This window comes from Petaurus breviceps, unplaced genomic scaffold (genome assembly GCF_028583685.1).
Source record: "Petaurus breviceps papuanus isolate PSGF00001 unplaced genomic scaffold, PetGlider_PUasm1.0 79, whole genome shotgun sequence".
Lineage (NCBI taxonomy): Eukaryota > Metazoa > Chordata > Mammalia > Diprotodontia > Petauridae > Petaurus > Petaurus breviceps.
The window spans coordinates 14,744,741-14,767,218 of record NW_027186523.1 but is presented as its reverse complement, the minus strand read 5'-3'; the positions used below and the strand labels follow the sequence as shown (position 1 = coordinate 14,767,218).

The 22,478-nt window shown below is 34.7% G+C and overlaps 1 protein-coding gene across 8 annotated transcripts in view; it reads left to right on the top strand.

Annotated features, from left to right (window-relative positions):
• UPF2 (UPF2 regulator of nonsense mediated mRNA decay) overlaps positions 1-22,478 on the top strand; it is a 200,541-nt gene that overhangs the window by 61,500 nt on the left and 116,563 nt on the right. For all 8 annotated transcript variants that reach the window (XM_069106399.1, XM_069106395.1, XM_069106396.1 and 5 more), the window contains 6 exons: positions 12,037-12,145; positions 14,703-14,816; positions 15,202-15,318; positions 17,500-17,685; positions 20,487-20,690; positions 21,917-22,192. In XM_069106399.1, coding sequence (XP_068962500.1) covers positions 12,037-12,145; positions 14,703-14,816; positions 15,202-15,318; positions 17,500-17,685; positions 20,487-20,690; positions 21,917-22,192 — 1,006 coding nt within the window. The remainder of the gene's footprint in view (positions 1-12,036; positions 12,146-14,702; positions 14,817-15,201; positions 15,319-17,499; positions 17,686-20,486; positions 20,691-21,916; positions 22,193-22,478) is intronic.

Sequence of the window (22,478 nt, the reverse complement as noted above, 5' to 3'; positions counted from 1 at the left end):
CAATTAGAGCTATCAAAAAAAAATTAGTTTTCATTTCTCCTCCTCCCCACCCATCTTTGTTTTTTTCCCTTACTCTAGCCACATTGATTTTAGGAAAGTTTTTTAATCTTAATGTATTCCATATTGTTTCTTCTGCCCTCTTCTGTTCTTTGTTTGGTTGTAATTTTTTTCCTTTTGCATAATTGTGAGTGAAACCCTAATTTTCTTTTTTTTAAAATTTATTTTAGTTTTTTTTTTAGATTTTTCTTTTTGCTTTTTGGAAGGGAAAGGTAGGGCAATTGGGGTTAAGTTACTTGCCCAAGGTCACACGGCTAGTTTTGTGTTGTGTCTGAGGCCGGATTTGAACTCAGGTCTTCCTGACTCCAGGGCCAGTGCTGTATTCACTGTGCCACCTAGCTGCCCCTATTTTTAGTTTTTAACATTCACTTCCATAAATTTAAATTTTTCTCCCCAGCCTCCTCCTCCCCCCCCAAGAGAGCCTCCAATCTGATATAGGCTCTACATATAAATTCCTATTAAACATATTTTCACATTAGTCATGTTGTATAGAAGAATTATAACAAATGGGAGAAGCCGTGAGATAGAAAAACAAAACAAAACAACAACAAAAAGAAAATAGTCTGCTTCACACTGCATTCAGAATCCATAGTTCTTTCTCTTGATGTGGATGGCATTTTCCATCATGAGTCCTTTGGAATTGTTTTTGGTCCTTGCATTGCTTAGAAAGGCTAAGTCTGTCAAAATCAGTTCATTGCATGCTGTGGTTGTTACTGCTTTCATTGTTCTCCTGGTTCTGCTCATTTCACTCAGCATCAATTCAGCCTTTCCAAGTTTTTCTGAAGTCCACCTGTTATTATAGCACAATAGTATTCCATTACATTCATATTCCTCAACTTGTTCAGCCATTTCCAAATTGATGGATATCCCCTCACTTTCCAGTTCATTTTTGGTCCCATGGGAGTAGAGGCCGTGAGGAGCAGTATTGATTACAATCCTCAGGGATTAGGGGTCCTTCTTGGGTAAGGACCAAAATGAAGATCAAAAGAGCAGTGACCACACCTCTCCCCAAATCACAGTTCTTGGAAGCACTGAAAACTTCCAGACGCTCAGAACTAGTAAAATTAATGTGAAAAAGCCTAAAGCTTAAGACAGCGTCCTTCCGTCTCTCCCCTCTGCCCCCCAAAGCCAAGAACAAAGCCCAGCTTTAAAGTTCAAAAGAAATAGCATGGAAAAATGAGCATATAAGAGTGGTAAAGGAAAAATAAATTTAAAAAATTAGAGCAAAGGAAGAAAATCATGAAAAAGACAATTAAGAGGTAGGTAAAAGAGGCATGAAAAATACTTTTTAAATACCTTAAAAAAACTTTAAAAATAATTGGCTAAATAGAAAAAGAGGTACAAAAATTCACGCTGATGAAAATAACTCCTTAAAAATTAGAATTGGGCAAGTGAAAGCTAATGACTCCATGGAATATCAAGAAACAATAAAACGTCAAAAGAATTAAAAAAATAGAATAAAATGAAAATATCTTATTGGGAAAAAAAACCCAAATGCCCTAGAAAATAGATGAAGGAGAGATTAGAATTATTGGACTACCTGAAAACCATGATAAAAGAGTCTAGACATCATATTTTAATAAATTGTTGAGGAAAAATACCTTGATATCCTAGAACCAGGGAGTAAAATAAAAATTGGAAGAATCCACTGATCACTGCCTGAAAGATCTCAAAATGAAAACTCAGGAATTTTGTGGCCAAATTTGAGAGCTCCAGAGTCAAAGATAAAATACTTGAAACAGCCAGAAAGAAACTATTCAAAGACAGCAGAGTCAGAGTAAGGATCATACAAGATTTATCACCTCATGTTAAAGGAGAAGACAACTTGGAATATGATACTCTGGAAGGCAGAGGAGCTGGGATTATAACCAAAAAAACAACCTAACCATCAGAACTGAGTATAATCCTTTGGAGGGGGGAAAATGGATATTTAACGAAATAGAGGATTGTCAAGCATTCCTGATGAAAAGACCAGAGCCAAATAGAAAGTTTGTCATTCAAACTCAAGCTACAAAAGAAGCATAAAAAGATAAATGTGAAAGGGAAATCTTAAGGGACTCAGTTGTTGAATTGTTTATTAGAAGATACATGTAACTTCCAAGAGCTTTATCATTATTAGGGCAGTTAAAAGTTAAAAGACAGAGGATATGGGTATGAGTTGATTAAGTTGAAATGATCTTAAAAAATACATGAAGGGGGTGAGGCTAGATGGTGCAGTGAACAGAGTACCGGCCCTGGAGTCAGGAGGACCTGAATTCAAATCCAGCCTCAGACACTTAATACAAAAACTAGCCATGTGACTTTGGCAAGTCAGTTAACCCCAATTGCCCTCCAAAAAGCAAATAAATAAATAAATGAAGGGGTAAGAAAGGGGGAGAAGGATAGGGAAATTTTCACATGTAAAAGAGGCATGCAAAGAAAAGCTTTTACAGTAGAAGGGAAAATGATGGTGGGGGGAGGCAGTGCTTGAATCTCACAATCTAAATTAGTTCAAAGAGGGAAAAATATATAAAGACAGTTCTTGCTTTATGAAAATTAGCATTATGAAAATTCAACTTTACAGAAAGAATTATGAAAAATCTGCTTTCCAAAACAAATTCCTTTATTAACTTTACAATATTATGATCTCTCTTTGCTCCTGCCTCTTGGCTTGGTACTCCACAGCCTCCAGCTTTTCTTCCCCTCTTTCCCCCTTCCTCCCTCCAAAAAAACATTCATGTGAAATGAGAAGAGACTGCCACCATTGCTGGATCCAAGGGCTTGAGTGTTCTGTAGCTGAGAGAGAAGAGCTTTGTTCCCTTTCACCCTCTCTGCATGGCAGGCTTGGCATGTCTGTCTTTTGTCCATGCTTGGCTACTGCGTGTCTTTATCTGGTCCTGTGTATTGGCTCTTCTCTTGTTTATGTCTACCCCCTGCGTATTCTTCCTCTTGGTTCCAGCCAGGCTCCCACATGCTTGGCCCTAGCCTCCATGTGTTGCTTTTTGTTCCTTGACCCCAGCCTTTTCATGTCCTTGAATTGTGTGCTGGCTCCCTACCTCCAAGGGCAAATAGCCTCTTTATTTGCTCCATCCCTCTTTTCCCCATGTCTGCAGGCAAGTTCACATTACATAAAAATTGCTGTATGTAGAGGTGTGTGAAACAGTCCACTTAAGTAAAGCAAGAACTATCTGTAAGTATTCTCAATTGATAATAGAAATCTATCTTACCCACCAGGGGAAGGGAATATGAGAAGTGCCCGGAAAGGGGGCAGTGATACAAAAGAGGGCAGATAAGTGAAAGCAGGGTCAAAAGTAAAGCAGGCCAGATAAAAAGAGAAGGATAAACAGAAGATATACAGAGGGAGGGAAATGCTCATAACTTTGAATGTGAATGGGATGAACTGAGCCACAAAAGGGAAGCAGGTAGCTAAATGCATGAGAAAGCAGAGTCCAGCACTGTGTTTGTAGGAAGCACATTTGAGAGTTAAAGGAACTGAATCATGCTTTAGTTGAAGTAAAAAAGGCAGGGATAGCAGTGAAGATCTCAGATAAAGCAAAAGCAAAAACTAATCTCATTATGAGGGATAAGTGGGGAAACTACCTCTTGCTAAAAGGCATCATAGACAATGAAATGAGCAATACTAAACATATGCACCAAATGGTATAGCATACATCTTCTTAAAGGAAAAATTAAATGAAATACAGGAGCAAATAGACAGTAAAATTATACTAGTGGACAACCCCAACCTTTTCCTCTCAGACTTAGGTAAAGATATCCATAAAATAAATAAGAAAGAAGTTAAGGAATAGAATAGAATCTTTGAAAAGTTAGATAAGCTAGAGCTCTGAAGAAAACTGAATGGAAATAGCAAGCATATATGTATTTTTAGCTGTACATGGCACCTTCACAAAAAATTGAACATGTATTATGGCATAAAAATCTCACAACCAAAGGCAGAAAAGCAAAAATATGAAATGCATCTTTTTGAGACCATAATGCTATAAAAATTACATTCAATAAAGGACTGTGGAAGTAGAGATGAAAAATTGGAGACAATAACCTAATCCTAAAGAATGAGTAGGTTAAAGAATAAATCATAAAAACAATTTCATTAAAAGAGAATGACAATGAGACAATATCCACAAGTTTATGGGATGCAGCCACAGCAGTACTTAGGGGAAAATTTATATCTTTAAATACCTATATCAGTAAAAAAAGAGAAAGAGCAGTTCAGTGAATTGGCGATGCATCTGAAAAAAAAACTAGAAAAAGGACAAATCTCCAATTAAACACTAAAATGAAAATTCTGAAAATCAAAGGAGAGCTTAACAAAATTGAAAATTAAAAAAACAAAACCATTAAATTAATAAACAGAACTAGTAGCTGATTTTATGGGAGGGAGGAAAAAACCCAAGAAAATAGATGAACTTTAGGTTAATTTGATTTTAAAAAAGGAAGATCATATTAACAGTATCAGAAATGAAAAGGGTTCTTGTACTGCCAAGGAAGATAAAATTAAAGCAATTATTAGAAGTTATTTTGCCCAATTATATTCCAGTAAAACTTAGTGAAATGCATGAATATTTACAAAAACCTATACTGGCCAGATTCACAGAGGAGGAAATAGAATACTCAACTAATACTAACTTAGAATACTCAAATAATATTATCAGAGGAATTCAATAAGCCATAAATGAGCTCCATAAGAAAAAATTACCAGGGTCAGAAGAATTTACAAGTAAATTCAACCAAATATTTAAGGAACACTAAAAATAGGTAAAGAAGGAATCTTACCAAATATCTTTTATGACACAGATATGATTTTGATCCCTAAACCAGTGAGAGTAAAAACAGAAAGAAAACTATAGACCAGTTTTCTTAATGAATGTTGTTTTTCAGTTTTGTCCCACTCTTCTTGACTCCATTTGGGGTTTTCTTGGCAAAGATACGGGAGTGGTTTGCCATTTCCTTCCCCAGCTCATTTTATAGATGAGAAAACTGAAGCAAATAGTTATTAAGTGACTTTCCCATGGTCACACAGCTAGTAAGTATCTGAAGCCAGATTTGAATTCAGGTCTTTCAGACTCCAGACCCAGCAATCTATTCACTGCACCATTTACCTGCCTTCCCTTTGAGATTACCTTCTATTTTTATAAATATCTTGCATGTGTAAATTTTGACCTGTCATTACCTTCATTAAAATGTGAACTCCTTGAGGGCAGGGACCATGTTTTTGCCTTTCTGGAAAGTATCTGAGGCCAGATTTGAGCTCACGAAAATGAGTTTTCCCAGCTCTAGACTGGCGCTCTTTGGTTTTAATATCTGAACCAGAGAGAGTAAAAACAAAGAAAGAAAACTATAGACCACTTTCCCTAATGAATATTGATGTAAAAATTTTAAGTAAAATGCTAGCATGGTACTTGCAGCAATGTGTCAAAAAGATTATACATTATGGTCTGGTGAGATTTATACCAGGATTGCATAGCTAGTTCAATATTAGGAAAACCTATCAATATGATTGACCACAATTACAAAACCAAAAATCATTATTATATCTTTAGATTCAGAAAAAGTCTTTGATATATACAATACCCCTTCCTATTAAAAACACTACAAAGCATAGGAACGAATGAGGTCTATCTAAAACCAAAAGCCAGCATTATCTGTTAACAGTGAAAACCTTGAAGCCTTCCCAACATGATTAGGGATGAATGTCCATTATCACTACTATTCAGTATTATACTAGAAATGCTAGCTAAAGCAGCAGCAGCAACAAGATAAATTGAAGGAATAAAAATAGGCAGCAAGGAAACAAAAGCTGTCACCCTTTGCAGACGATATGATGGTATTCTTAGAGAGTTCTAGAAAACCATCTAAAAATTAGTTGAAACAATTACCAGCCATACCAGAGTTGTAGACTATAAAATAAACCCATATAAATCACTTGCATTTCTATATGCTATCAACAAAATCCAATAGGAAGAGATAGAGAAATTCCATTTAAAATAACTGCAGACAATATAAAATACTTAGAACTCTGCTTGCCAAGACAAAGCCAAGGACTCTGTGAACATAAGTACAAAATACTTTTCACACAGACAGTTCTAAGCAAATATTCATTGCTTATGGGTAGGCCAAGCCAATATAACAAAAATGAGAATTCTTCCTAAGTTATTTTACTTATTTAATGCCATACTTATCCAGTGACCAAAGAATTATTTTATAGAGCTAGAAAATATATAACGAAATTCATTTTGAAGGAAAAAAAAGAACATCAAGGGAATCAATTAAAAAATGAATGAAGTTGGGCTAGCAGTACCAAATTTCAAACTACATTATAAAATAGTAATCATTAAAACAATACAACCCTATCATGGTTTTGATAGATCGTGGACTGGCATAAGAAATTAAATGGGAATTTTTGTGGAGTTTTGCAGTAGCCTCACACCACACAAAAAGTTTAGAAACTCAGAAATGCATCTCACACATAGACATGCTGTTGTATAATATCAACCCAAATTTTACAGTAAGGTGTTACAAACACCCCATAAAAGAAAAAGGAAAAAAAATTAACTTCCCTGGCACAATGGGAGGGCCAAAAATTTTACTCAGATTTTCCAAATCATGGGGCCATGGCATCCCTGACCTCCCTGTTGTTGAAGGGACAACTGTACTGGCTTAGAAATAGAATGGATCTGTGGAGTAGATTAGGTAAACAGTACACTATAGTAAATGACCACAGTAGTGTTTGATAAACCCAAAGATCAAGCTTTTGAGGCAAGAACTTGGCCATTTGATAAACATTTTTCTGAAAACTGGAAATTAGGTAGCCAGAAAGTAAGCATGGACCATGATCTCACTTCATATACCACAATAAGGTAAAAATGGATATATGATTTAGACATAAAGGGTGATGTCATAAGTAAATTAGGGAAGCATGAGGAAAATGTACCTGTCAGCTCTATGGATAAGGGAGAGTTTATGACCATACAAGATAGAAAGGCTCACAGGAAGTAAAATGGGTCATTTTGATTACATGAAATTGCAAAAACAAAATTTATAAGTTAAAATTAGGAGGAGAACAGGAATCTGGGGGAAAATTTTTACACAGATTTTGCTGATACAAGGCCTAATTTCTCAAATATATAGGGAATGAGCTAAATTTAAAAAAATGTCATTCCCCAATTGATAAATGTTCAAAGGATATAAACAGGCAGTTTTTAGAAGAAATCAAAGCTATCTGTAGTTACCAGAAAAATACTCCAAATCACTACAGATTAGAGAAATGCAAATTAAAACCACTCTGAGACACTACCTCAGTTCAGCTAACATGGCAGAAAAGGAAAATGAATGCTGGAGGGATGTGGAAAAATTGAGATGCTAATGCATTCTTTGTGAAGTTGTGAACTAATCCAACTATCCTGGAGAACAATTTAAAAGTATGGCCAAGGAGCTATAAAACTGTGCTTAAATTATCCATTGACTGAGCAATAGTACTACAAGGTCTATATCCTAAAGCGGTTTGGTTTTTTTTTTTTTTAAGGGAAAAGGACCTATTTGAACAAAAAATATTTATAGCAGCTCTTTCTGTGGTGGCAAAGAATTGGAAATCAAGGGGATGCGCTTCAGTTGGGGAATGACTGAACAGGTTGATATATGATTGTGATGGAATACGTTGTATGTGATGAGAGATGGTTTCAGAAAAACCTGGGAAGACTTATATGAATTGATGTAAAGTGAAATGAGCAGAACCAGAACATTGTACATTGTAACAACAATATTGAAAGAATGATCAGCTGCAAAAGATTTAACTACCCTGTTCAAGACAGTGAGCTAAAACTCTTACAAAGGACTCAAAAAGAATTGATGAACTCTGAATACAGATTAAAGCATACTTTTAAAACTTTATTTTTCTTACTTTTTTTTTTTTTTTAGCAACATTACATATGTGGAAAAGTTTTGCCTGGCTTCACATGTGTCATCAGTGTCCAATTTTTTACATTCTCAGGGAGTGAGGGAGAGAATTTGAAATTTAAGTTGTTTTTTTTTTTAGTTGAAAAATATTTTTATATGTAATTGGAAAATATTTAATAAAATATATAAAAATAAAAAAAAACAAATTTGTTTAGATTAAAAAAAATTATTTTACAGACATTTAAACAACAAATTTATACCTTGTGAAGTCAGACAATGACAGAATTGGGAAATAACTTTGTTTCAAATCTGGCTTTGCCTGTTATTTGTTTTTGGTTACTTTATAGCCAGGAGATTCAAGTTTAGCAGCTGTGTATCAAGAGTTTTTCCAGTATATATCATGTCCCCTTCAAAAGTAGAACCAAAAGTTTCCTTTCTTTGTACTTGAACAACTTTACCTGCCAAATTCCAGGGGAGTCCTCTGCATTTTCAAGTTGGCAAATTATTCTACTTGAATATCTGTATTTTGGAAATATTAAAGTTGTCTTTGTTCAGTCATTTTAGTCATGTTTTACTCTTTGTGAACTCATTTGGGCTTTTCTTGGCAAAGATGCTGGAATGGTTTGCCATTTCCTTTCCACCTCATTTTATAGATTAGGAAATTGAGGCAAACAGGGTTAAGTGGCTTGCCCAGGGTCACACAGCTGGTAAGTATCCGAGGCTGCATTTAAGCTCAGGTCTTCCTGATTCCAGGCCCAATGCTCTGTCCATTGCAACACCTAGCAATACTTAGTTTTAAAACAACAATAAAAACCCTGGACATCTGATAGTAATACCCAAAGTGACATTTTATACTAGATACTTGCCACTTGATGGTGCTAGTGCTTTAGGAATGTTTACATTTCTATGAAAAGTTAACCAAGAGAGCCTTGTGAATGCCAATTTCATATTTATTGATTGCAGCCTTTTCTTTATTATATTTCATTTATTTAGCATCATCTTTGCTTGTTTTCCTTGAAGGAAACTCCTTTGTATTCTTTAATTGAACTATTACAAAGTACTTCAAACATTTAATTTTTGTTTGATATTTTGAACGGAGATAAAATTAGTAGCTTTCTGTAGTCAGATATCTCATATCCAAAAGAAACTTGACATACTTTTAGGGAGATGATTGAGTGGAAGATAACTGTAAATATATGTCCCCTTTTCTTCTTATAAACTCCTAAACTCTTAACTATTAACATCTTAAAATCTGTTGCTTGATGTGTTTTTTGTAGTTAATAAGTATATGTTTACTAACTTGATAATCATTAACTACAACTAGTTTATTTTGAACATATACTCCTTCAGACCTTGAAAATATAAATACATGCTTCGTTATTAATTAACTAAGGAAAAATCCATTAGGAGGTTAACTGGAATAACTGAAAGTCTCCAGTAATTTGACAGTGATGTCTTGCTAATAAAATATCCAGTTACTTTGTCCTATAAGATTCTGACATTAATCTATTAAAGTTGTTTTGAGTTTACCTCTTCGGATTTCTGGTTTATCATAAAGATTTCCTTAGAATAAGAAATCATGAGATTATATTAATTATATTATATTTGTAATAACAATAAATTTATAATAATTCGTGTTATGTATGAATTGGAGTCAAACAAGATTTCTTCTTTCTATAAACTTACAGTGTAAAACATAGCTAAAATAGGCATGAAATTTGTATAGATCCTGAATGCGTTAAATGTACATTAACATAGTATTAATTTTTTTTACGGAGTGCTCCTTCCTTCCTTATTCCTTCCCTATCTCCTTTTTCTCTCTCTCTGTCTCTCTCACTTTCTTTTCCTGAGTGAAAATGGTCCTGAATTTCAGATTTAGACAGGAACTACTTGCTTGGAGACAACTTGGTGAATTTACCAGAAATATTGTGTTCTAACAGAAGGATGGTGATCTTAGGCTAGTTGATATGTAGCTGAGAGCGAGATCTTAGAAGCTGTTTAATTTCATGCTCCTCATTTTACAAATGAGAAACCTGAGGCCCAGACAGATTAATGAGCTTGCTCAAGGTTACAGAGCTATTAAATGTCAGGACTGGGTTTTGAACCCTGTGCCCCTTACTCCAAATCCAGCACCCATTTCACTGTACTTCATTCACCATTATTTTAACATTTTAAACCTCTGTACATATACCCTGCCTTAATAACCTCCTTTCATTTATTTTGTATATATTTGGGACTGGAACTGGAGTCAGAAAGACTCATCTTCCTGAGTTCATATTTGGTCTTAGACACTTTCTAGCTGACCCTAGGCAAATCACTTAACCCTGTTTGCTTCAGTTTCTTAATCTATAAAATGAGCTGGAGAAGGAAATGGCAAATCACTCCAGTATCTTTGCTACGAAAACCCCTCAATGGTCACAAAGAGCCAGAAATAACTGAAAAACGACTGTACAGCAACAGGTTCGAATCTAGGTCTCTCCTTATTTTTAATACCAGCCTTCTTATCACTGCATTATGCTGGCTTTCAGAATCAGCTGTGTGGGAGGTATATAATGCATGACAGCCCCTTGAAGAGAGTGAACTAAACTCAAATGCCAAACCTGGAGAGCTCTCCAAGCCTTTCTCCAAAGATGAAAGCACTTAACTGTGTTGTCAGAGAGTCACAGTGCTGGATGCCTTCAAAAAGTCTTCTTGGAATAAGTTGTGTTTGAGCTGGGTCTGTAGCAGCTAGGAGAGAGCAGTAACAATAGGTAGGACATCCAAAGTAAAGAGGACATTGAACCAAATCAGGAACAAAAGTGCAGAGAAGTCAGAGGAGAACAGAGAGTACAAGTAGTCAGGATTGACTAAAGAGAATGGAGTTGAGAGAGAGTAGATAAAAGTAAACATTTTGATGACTCAGAGTTTGCACTATGAACATAATTTACTGTAATTTTCAGTAATTGGCTTACAGTTTTGTTATTACATTAAATGGCTTCAAACTGTTATGCTTTTTTAAAATATTGTCTTTTTTATAATTTTTATTCTTCTTTACTTGTTATCAGTTACTTCTTGCTGTTAGTGTGCAGCTTAGCTCTATGCTTATTCTGGTCTGCTGTGAACCAGTCAGCCAGCTAGGAAATTTGTTAGAACTATATGTAAAGCAAGAAAAATACACTCTAAATGAGAGTTTCTCTGTAAATTAGTAAATAAGCTTTAGTGAATGCATATACATTTTGTCTGCTCAGATGCCTTTTTGGGGAGGGAAGAAGGGAAACGTTTTTATTTTTTAATATTATTATCCTCTTCCGATGATAGACCTTTCACTTCCCTCAATCACCCCAGTATAATCCCCCTTGTCATTAGTAAGTACAGTCAGGCAAAACAAATCAGTGCATTGGTTGTGTTTGAAAACATATGCCTCAGAGATCTTTTGTTTCTTTCTATTTTTCAGTCATGTTCCAGATAATTGAGCTTTCTAGATAAATAACTTAGATAACTCTAAGTGTTGTTATTAATAAACTTTCTAGTCTATACTGCAGTGCTTGATTATCTCTGAACTGGTGGCGGCTGTATTGTCATTTGGTAATTATATGACAAATGTTTAGACCGGGGTGGGGAGCCAGTAGCCTCAAGGACACATGTGGCCTTCTAGGTTCTTGGATACAGCCTTTTGACTGAGTCCAGATTTTACAGAAAAAATCCTTTTATTAAGGGGATTTGTTCCATGAAGTTTGTATTCAGTTAAAGGGCTGCACTTGAGAATGAAGAGAGCCACATGTGACCTTGAGGCTGCAGGTTCCCCATCCCTGGTTTAGACTGTTACAAGGTTTTATATATTTTTACATTAAGATCATTAATAATTTTGAACAGATGTCTTCAATAAAGTTGTAAATATATACCATAAAGCATTAGAGGATTAACTTTTTAAAAATTTCTATAAATTAATTGCTTTTGTTGTATTTTATTGTGGTATCTCCTAATATGTGGTCAATATATGCTTTTTTACATTCATAATTATGTGAAACATATATGTAAATTTATATTTAAAGGAATGAACTCTGATATATACTTTCCTTTATTGCATGCTATATATATTTTTTGCAGATTGGATTTATTACCATTTTATGCAAGATTGGTTGCTACATTACATCCTTGCATGTCAGATGTTGCAGAGGATCTTTGTTCGATGCTGAAGGGAGATTTCAGATTTCATGTATGTATTTTTACTACTTATTTCTTAATGTCTACAGGCTTAGTTTAAAAATACCTAATGATCTTTTTGAGATAGTGTTATCTTTCAGATTGTACAAATTTGCTTGACAACTCAGAAAATGAGAAATTCTTAAATTAATGTGTGTGAAATAATGGAGGGATCTTCTGAAGTTATGGCAGTTAGTGAATTCTCTGCCAACTCCAAGGTCTTGGGCTGCCAAGTTTCTCTTCTGGTTGAAGACAGAATCCATTATCATAATCATCATCATTGACGTTATTATTATTATTTAATCCCTAGAATTCACTCTGACTCCATTATATGTTTATGTCAACATGTTGCTTAGGTATTGGAGTCCTAGTAATCCCAGTACCCAGTTTTTGAAGGCGTAAGAAACTCCATAGACCCACAAACTCTATAATGAGTCTGTCACCATCTCATTTTCCATTTATGCTTTTACCATATATTTAAGATATTTCTCTTTTAAAATTTCCAGTTCTTTTTATAGGGAAGGTTTCTAAGTGTAACAGTCATATCTGAATACACTAGTAGGAAACCAGGAGCTGATACTGTGGTGGTTTCTGGGAACTCTCTTCTTTGCTCTCCTTCGTGCTCTCAGATGAAATTCTGTGCTAATTGATGGAACCATTGCAGGAGAAAGAGAAAGAACACCTGGTTTTCATCCCTTCTAATGCCTTTGTGACCTTGGACAAACCATTTAAACTTACTGGACTTCAGTTTTCTCATCTATAATATGATGGACTTGTATCAGAAAATTTCTAATTTTCATTTCCAACTTCAAACCCTGAGATTCAGTAATTATGCATCTCTGACAAGGGTGACTGCCTGGTGAAACTACCTGGTGATAGTGAGAGAAGTGAAAATAGTGACCAGATAAAGAGGGATGAAGTGAACAATCATTAGACATAGGAACAGGATAATAACAGACCCTAGAAAAACAAATTCCTCAAGCATTTAATCAACACAATTAGATGTAAGATTACTTTTTCTTAAAAAGGCTAAATTCTTTTAAGTTCTCTATAAAGGACTATTCAGATTCCTCTATTGTGGTAAACATTTTATCATGTCAGACATTTCTTATGTGTTTGAAGCAGGATTTGTGAATAAATATTTAACAGAATTTTTGTTTGGACAGGGTTTGAGTAATGGCAAATGACAGGCTGATTTATTTATTTTTTTTACATAGGAAAACATTTACATAAACTTTCATAGGAGTGAACTTCATTGTTAAAAAATGTAGTTTAATGCTACTACTATGATCCCTTGATTTGTGTCTTTATAAAGTTTTTGTTACAGTGTATCTTTTTCATATAACCTAGTTATATTTGAGTCCTTAGTTGCCTTTCCTGTTAAATATCAAACAAGTTACCAGATCTTGCTATTTCTTCCTCCAAAGTATCTTATGTCTAACCCCCTTTTCTCTGCTTACACAGCTGCCACCTAAGTTGGGGGTGGGGGTTGAAGAAGAGAGGAGAATAAATGTTTAAGTACCTACTATGTGTCAGGCATTGTTCCAGTTTTATAAATATTTCATTTGAGACTTGCAAGAACCCTCTGAGACAGGGGCACACCATTATCCTTATTTTACAGTTGAGGAAAGTGAGGCAGATAGTGGTTAACTGATTTGCCCATGGTCACACATCTAGTAATTTGAATTTGAATTTAGGTTTTCCCAACTCCATATACAATGCTTTATCTGTATCACCTTCTGGCCTCTCTTTCAGACCCTTACTGCTTCTCAGCTCTTCTGTTGCAGTTGGCCACATAATTGTTCTTCCTGATTCAGATCTCTTTCTACTCCAATTCATCTTTAACAGTTTTGTCAAAAATAGGTCTGACCATGTCACTGCCCTACTCAACGGACCATGTCACTGTCTTCCTCACTAGAGACTTCTTTTACTTTCTAGGATAAAAAGTTAACTCTTGGCATTTAGAGCTGTTCACAGTCTGGCCCCATTCTGCTTTGTTAGACTCATTTGTACATTATTTACCCTCACTCTGTGACCAGGACAAATTGGTCTTCTCTCAGTTCTACATGCCTAGTCTTCAGGCTTCTATCTCCATGCCTTTATGCTTTCATGACTATTCCTTATTCTTGGAATGCATGTGCTCCTTACCTTTGCTTCAGAATCTGTCACTTTAATTTAAAGTGCCATGTTCTACACAAAACTGCTCCTGATTCTTTACTGTCCCTTCCTCTCCTTAATTACCTTGTTTGTCCTGATAGAATGTAAGCTGCTTGAGAGTGGGGATTTGCACTCATTATGTAGCAGGCACTGTGCTAGGCCTGTAGATTCAAAGAAAGGCAAAAGATAATCTTTTCTGTCAAGAACTCACTGTCTAAAGAGGGAAACAACATGCAACAAATAGCTGTACAAATCAGCTATATGCAATATAAGCTGGAAAATATGAATTTGTAACTTTTTTTTTAAACTGCAGTAAGCACAACAGTTAGTGATATTTTTTTTTCCATCAGAAGAAATTAACATATTTCAAACTGTTATATACCTACACATGTCTTTTTCATTTTTCTCATTAGGTACGAAAAAAGGACCAGATCAATATTGAAACGAAGAACAAAACTGTTCGGTTTATTGGAGAGCTAACAAAATTTAAAATGTTCACTAAAAATGATACACTACATTGTTTAAAGGTTAGTGTTGTGATCATTTCTTTTGATTTAATGGATTTATATGGAAATAAAAACCTTAAAGTGCTATGTAAATGTAAGTTAGTAATAATATTATAAGGTACTGATGTTCATTTATGCATGATCTTAGAATAAAAATAGCAATGGATGATAATATTTCATTATAACACATTAAAAAGGAAACATTTCTTTTATCTGTTCCATTTAAGAATTAGAATTATTCAAGGAGATATCTAAGAAAGGTTAAATTTTTAAGTTTAAAGACAAAAAGTCAAATTTTGAAATTTCTTAAACACTGAAATAGGTCTTTTTTTTTTAAAGAATGTATAGAATTCTAAAGTTACTCAATTTATTGGAAAAGGTTAAAAATATGGATGTATTTTCACAGATGCTTCTGTCAGACTTTTCCCATCACCATATTGAAATGGCATGTACCCTGTTGGAAACTTGTGGAAGGTTTCTTTTCAGATCTCCTGAGTCTCACCTGAGAACCAGTGTTCTTTTGGTAAGAGGAAAAGTCTTTGTTTTTAAAAAGTCAAAATAATTACCAGGGTTAGTCCAAGATATCTTGTTCTTTTATTATTAAGCATAGCCATTCCTTGGACCAAGAAATGGCTATACTTTATCCTTATTTCTATTTGAGAAATGCTTGCCTTTGCGATTGGAAAGTATTTTACCTTTCACTCTGTCTTAGTTAAGGTAATCCAGTACGATTAAAATTAGTTTTTTCTACCTTTACATGCAAATATTTGAATCCATCTCAGGCCACATTTCTCTCTCTTTTTTTTATTAGAGAACATTAGGTTTTTCTTATTTTAGATTTTTGTGGTAGTATTTTAAAATACTGCTCCTGCCAGTTTTAATCACCAGGACATTAACCTGATTTCATAAAAGACATGTTATATTGGGACACAACTTAAGTTCTTTTTTTCTATTAGTACAATGTTGAAGAATGGGTTATTTACTTTAGAGCATTTGTGATCCTGCAAAAAAAGATAATCAGCAGATTAGAACAGTGGACTTAATCAGGATTAATATAAAGTACTACCTTTAAAGATTGAACTGCAGAAGTAAAACAATAGGCGCAGCTGGGTGGTGTAGTGAATAGAGTACCAGCCCTGGAATCAGGAGGACCTGAGTTCAAATCTGGCCTCAGATACTTAACATACAAAAAAAAAAAAAACACTAGCCATGTGACCTTGGGCAAGTCACTTAACCCTGATTGCCCTACCTTCATCCCTCCAAAAAGAAAAAAAAAAGTAAAGAATAAGTCCTTATGATACAAACTCTTATGATAAAGACATGGAGTTTTAGTGGCCTGTGATATTTATAAATCAGTGTTATGATATGGAAATAAAAGACCTAATGTGATACTGAATGGCATTAATATAAATCTATAGAATGATAGAGGTGATACTGCATAATCATCACACCATGGTTTTTTCCAGTCCACAATTGGTTTGTAACCTTTCATCACATGATTGTTGCACCGCATAATTCTTTTCATCACACCACTTAAAAGGTAAGAAGAGCAGCAGTGTAGTCACCAGTGGCACATGGATACACATTTATCTTGTGCAGGTGCATCGTGAGCAGTGAGTCTAGAATTCTAACACATGCATTGTCAGTATATTTCTGAAAGCTGTCTTGTGTGGTTTGTTTAGAGTGCTGTAGTACTAACAGTATTGTCACTCAACCCACTGAAAGAGCTGTAGGTGCAAGGGGAGAAGGAAGACAGGCAAAACTGTCATGAGTAAGTCATGTGATATGGTAAGACTTGCATCTTCCCTCACTGGCTACACTGTACAGTTCATCTCCAGCAATACATTAACAGGTGAAGCATTTCTTTCTTATTATGGGTAAATATAAAATCTATTCTATGGAATTCAAGCTGAAAGTGATTGTGTTCTCTGAACAGCGTGAAACAGAGCCATGGAAAGACAGTTTTCAGTAAGTAAAAAAGTTGGTGCAAGACTGACAAAAACGAAGACAAGTAATACCAGCATAAATTTTTTTAAAAAGCTTCACATAATTGTTGCACCCCACCTCCTTTTTTGCCAGAAAAGGTTGTCATGAAATCTGCGATGATTATGCATTGATATATGGTAGTTCTAGGGAGTGCTGCCCTGTTGAGACTGCATTCGTTTCTAGGTCCCATATTTTAGGAATGTCACACAGATGGAGGACACAGATATCCACATGTCCTTATCCAAGATAAAGGCAAAAGGAATAAGCATTATGCCACATGAAGGTCTGTGGAAGGAATTGGGATTGTTTGGCCTGGAGAAAAGAACATTGGGAATGGGTAGAAGATGATAGCTGACTTCAGGTATTTGAAGAACTGTCATTTGAAAGGATACAGTTATTTTTCTTGACATTAGAAGGCAGAATAGTTGCAGGGAAGTGAATTCTTTAAAAAAAACTGTCAGTTCTCTATAAGGATCCCCTTAATACTCAGAAAGGTATGTAGAAAATTAGAATAGGCTTCTAAACAGAAGGTTTTGAATTCCTAATCACTTGAGGTCTTTAAGCAGAGTCTAGGTGACTACAGAGGAAGTTCTTGTTCAGTTATGGGTTCAGTTATGAATTGGATGATTTCTGGTTCCCATTCGGAGATCATATGATCTGTTTCTATAAAATGTTGGAGTGAAAGATTTTGAGATTAAGTTGGACTTTGTTTTTAAAGGAACAAATGATGAGAAAGAAACAAGCAATGCATCTTGATGCAAGATATGTCACAATGGTTGAGAATGCATATTATTACTGCAACCCCCCTCCAGCAGAAAAAACTGTGAAGAAGAAGCGTCCTCCTCTGCAGGAATACATCCGTAAGCTCCTTTACAAGGACCTCTCCAAGGTTACTACTGAGAAGGTAAATCTTAGTGATATTATTCATTGCTAGAGGTCCTTCTTCCTTCTCTGTGACAGTATAATGTTTATCTTTGGGTCAATTCAGTGTTTTTTATGATTTTCTTTAAATTGACACAATGAGCAGAGTAGCATGTGATTTCATAGAGCATTTGGGATTATTGCATTCATAGCCCATGCAGCAGAAATGTAAATTCTTTGCAGTTGATATTGTATCCATTATTTAAATTGAGAGCATGAGATAAAGGGTGTAGTTTGAAGTCTATTCAAACTAAGATTGGTGAGATCTAGGACTAAATCCTTTGTTTCTTTTATGATTTGTATTAAGAGTCTATAGAAGTTCAAATGTTAAATGGCTTTTAAAGACTTTCTGGCCCAAATCCTTTAGCTATACCAATGAGGAGATTGGCCTGCTAAGTTTAAGCTGACTTAAACTAGTAGGGGTAAAGTTAGAACTAAAACACTTTAGCTGGTCTCTTAACTCCTAGTCCATTCATTCATTGTTCTTTCTGCTGTACCATGTGTCTTCTGGTGAACATGAAGAACATTTACAATAGTACTAAAAATTGAGGATATATTTTTATGCTTTAGAATATTATGTTGTGGGACGGCCAGGTAGCACAGCGAGTAAGAGCACTGGCCCCAGTGTTGGGATGACCTGGGGGATCGAATCCGGGCTCAGACACTTAGCACCACACCCAGAAATAACTGGCAGTGTAACCTTGAGCAAGCTACTTAACCCCAATTGCTTTAAAAAAAAAAAAAGAATATTATTTTGTTTCTAGGATAATAGCTTCTTGTCCTAATCAAGAAATTGATTTTTTAAAATTTAACTTCTACTTTGCTGTTATTTTAAGATATTTTCTGGTGATTCTTCTTGTCTTGAGGCTATAATTGTTACTGATATGCAGACATCTATAAAAACCTTGTCTCAGTTATACTTAAAAATTAAAACTTTTCTAAACTTTTCTTGTTTTCTAGTAGTTTTTTATTTTTTGGAAAAGTGCTTGCCAATACTATTTTTAAAAAAAGATTTTTGAAAACTTTTAGGAAGTTTGGAATATGTCAGGAAAAAAGGAAATTAATTTGGGGGTATAAAAGGAAACTAAGATAATAAATGATAACTAAAAAAATCAGTCACCATTTATTAAATTCCCAATGGCTAGTCACCGTGTTGGCCAGACAAAGACAGAAATAATTCCTACTCTCAAGGAGCTTATGTTCTAGTGGGGGAAATAAATAGATCTATAAATATATACAGTAAATATGAAAGAATAAATATAAATGCATACAAAGTAGTTAAGTCCAAGGTAGTTTGGGAGGGTGGACACTTCGGGATAAACAAAGGCTTCATGTAGAAGATGATACTTGAGCTACGTTTTAGAGGAAGATACAGACTCTCCAAGACACATGTCAGTATCAGTGGGGAGTGCATTCCAGGTATGTGGGACAGCAGTACAAAGGAACAAAGATAGGAGAAGGAGCCATTATATGTGGGGACACAGAGAAAGCCAGTTTAGCTGGATTGCAGAGTGGAGGAGACTGTTAACATCCAGTGAGGCTGGAAAGATAGACTGGAGTCAGGTTATAAACCTGAAACACTTGAAGGATGGCATTGCCTTTGACAGAAATCAGGTAGTGTTTATATGGCTTTTGTTTTCGCATCATTCATTTCAGAATATACCCCTCTTCACATCACTTCTCAGTAACCCATGCCTTGTAATAAGATTTTTTTTAAAGGAAAAAAATAGCAGTTTGATAAAACTAACACATCATCTATATCAAATTACATATGGATATGGATTAATATGTATAATAGTAGTTCCTTAGCCATCTTATGAAAGGAAAGGAGGTGAAGCAGTAATATTTAAACTATTTGGGAAAATAATGGTGTGGGAATGTTGTGAAGTTTTTGAAAGTTAGTCTTCTTAAAGTTCAAAGCAAAAAAGAAAGAATATGAATGATTGGAGCCGTGGTAGTACTTAACCTCTAGGATATTGCAAGCTGTTTTAGAATTCATATTGTTAAGACATTAAAGGTTAAAGAAAATTGCAAGTAAATAAATGTTCTTGTTGAAAGATCATTGAATAAGTAAATATTATAATTGAAGAGAGGAACTTAACAGTTTAGATGCAGTTTAAGCCAGCTAGGTGGCAGGCACATTGGATAGAGAGTTGGCTCAGAGTCAGGAAGCCCCAAGTTCAAATATGACCTCAGATACTTACTAGTTTTGTGACCCTGGGCAAGTCACTTAACTTTTGCCTCAGTTTCCTCATCTGCAAAATGGGAATGCTAATAATACCTACCTTCCCCAGTTGTTGGATCCTGTGAGATAATATTTGTAAAGCACTTAGCCTATTGCCTGGAACATAGTAAGCACCAGCTAACTCTGTTGCCTGTGGAGTTTTTAATGGTAGAATTATTTTTAAAAGGTGATATGTAATTGTAGTCTGGAAGTAGTCATTACTTTGTTCTAAGTCATCTCTTGAACAGATAATCCTGGAGATGCTGAAGAAACTCATTCTGCTTACTGTACAGTCTCTTTGGAGTTCTCCCACCCCTTGCTCTCAATACTTCCATTTTTTAAGCTGATATCTGTGTGTTTGCCAGAAAGAAGAATAATTGAATAGAAGAAACAGTGCTTTTAGAAGTATAGTATTTCTTCAGAATGACATTGATACATAATGCAAAATTAAAATTATTTCACATTAATCAAAATTAGATAATTATCCTACTTGATTTCCTAATAAATAGTATTGCCTATTAAATTTTACAGTTAACTTGAAACAAGTATTTTTTATTTAGGTACTAAGACAGATGCGAAAGCTGCCCTGGCAGGATCCAGAAGTGAAGGACTATGTTATTTGTTGTATGATAAACATCTGGAATGTGAAATATAATAGTATTCATTGTGTAGCCAACCTCTTAGCAGGATTAGTACTTTACCAGGAGGATGTTGGAATTCACGTTGTGGATGGAGTATTAGAAGATATTCGACTAGGAATGGAGGTAAAAGTGTTTTTTCCTTTTTTTGAAAGCCTCCAAAATTTGTTCAAATGGAAAAATTAAAATAAAATTCCTTTAATTGCATAATTTAAAAATATAATTTTGGCATGTTTTTAATAGGTGAACTTTTTATCAAATGCTTTTCTCTTTGTAATTGCTGTTTTTATTAGCATGTTTCTGCTGTATGGATTTCTTAGTCTGTTCTCTGATTTAGAATTATTCTTTTTTTCTATGTCCAGTGTTTATGTCTTTTATCATTTTAAGCATATTAATACCATAGCAAGTCAACACAATGTAATAGACTTGAAATGAGGAAGACTTGGGTCATACCCAAACTTTGACACTACAGCTTTGTGTTCACAAAGTCACTTACCTGCTCTGAATCTCAGGTCATTCTTTTAAGATAATAATATTTTGGGACAGCCAGGTGGCGCAGTGAGTAAGAGCGCCGGCCCCAGAGTCGGGAGACCTGGGATTGGTTCCGGGCTCAGATACTTAACACCCACACAAAATAAGCCATGTAACCTTGAGCAAGTTACTTAACTCCAATTGCCTAGGGGTGGCCAGGTGGCTCAGTGAGTAAGAGTGCTGGCCCCAGCGTCGGGAGACCTGGGATCGGTTCTGGTCTTAGATACTCGGCACCCACACAAAAATAACTGGCCGTGTAACCTTGAGCAAGTTACTTAACCCTGATTGCTTTAAAAAAATTATATTTTATAAAATATATATATAATAAAATATAAAAAAATTATATTTTATAAAGAGGTTAGTATGTTATAAAAAACATTGTAATAACTTTTAGGTTTTCCACTCAAAGGCTTACAATTGGTAAATGTTTTCAGGAACTTTGTTTAACATTTTCCTTACAATTTAAGTTCCTTTGGATTACAGAGAAACTGTATAGAGTAATTAGGAGGAAGGATGCATTTTAAAATTTCTAGAAATTATGAATAAATTTAATGGTGCCTGGATCTTGAAACCTATTTTGTTCTCTTAGACTTGTACTAATTTAAACAGTGCTAGACCACAGTAATTGTAGTTTCCTAGGAAATAATTATCTATGTCCTAAAGTGAACAAATTTGTGGGTGGGCGGAATAAGAAAATCTTTTCCCCTTTTTGGTCTCTGCCAATAATTCAGCTTTTTGAATGATATGTGAGATTCCACCTGTTTACAAATATATACTATATATCTTAGATATTAAAAGTTTTCTGCTTTTGTTTTTTTAAGGTTAACCAGCCTAAGTTTAACCAGCGACGGATCAGCAGTGCCAAGTTCTTGGGGGAACTTTATAATTACCGAATGGTGGAATCAGCAGTTATTTTTAGAACTCTCTATTCTTTTACATCATTTGGTGTTAATCCTGATGGTACTCCAAGTCCACTGGACCCTCCTGAACATCTCTTCAGAATTAGGCTAGTATGCACTATTCTGGATACCTGTGGTCAGTACTTTGACAGAGGCTCCAGCAAACGAAAGCTTGATTGTTTCCTCGTTTATTTTCAGGTAGATATAAAATAAAATGCTAATTTATATATCATTCATTGTATTGTTAGTCTTCAACTTGTACTAAATAGTTGACTTTTTAGTATTTAGTATTTACACGTTTCGTATTTAGTATTATTATTTAGTATTTTTAGTATTCACATAGTATTTTTAGTATTCACAAATAAATTTAGTATATTATATAAACTGTTATTTTAAACTCAGTTATATTGTCCAGTGCAAAAAAGCGTCTTGATTTTTCCTTAATTTTTACTATTATCTTCACACATCTGTATGGACATACAAA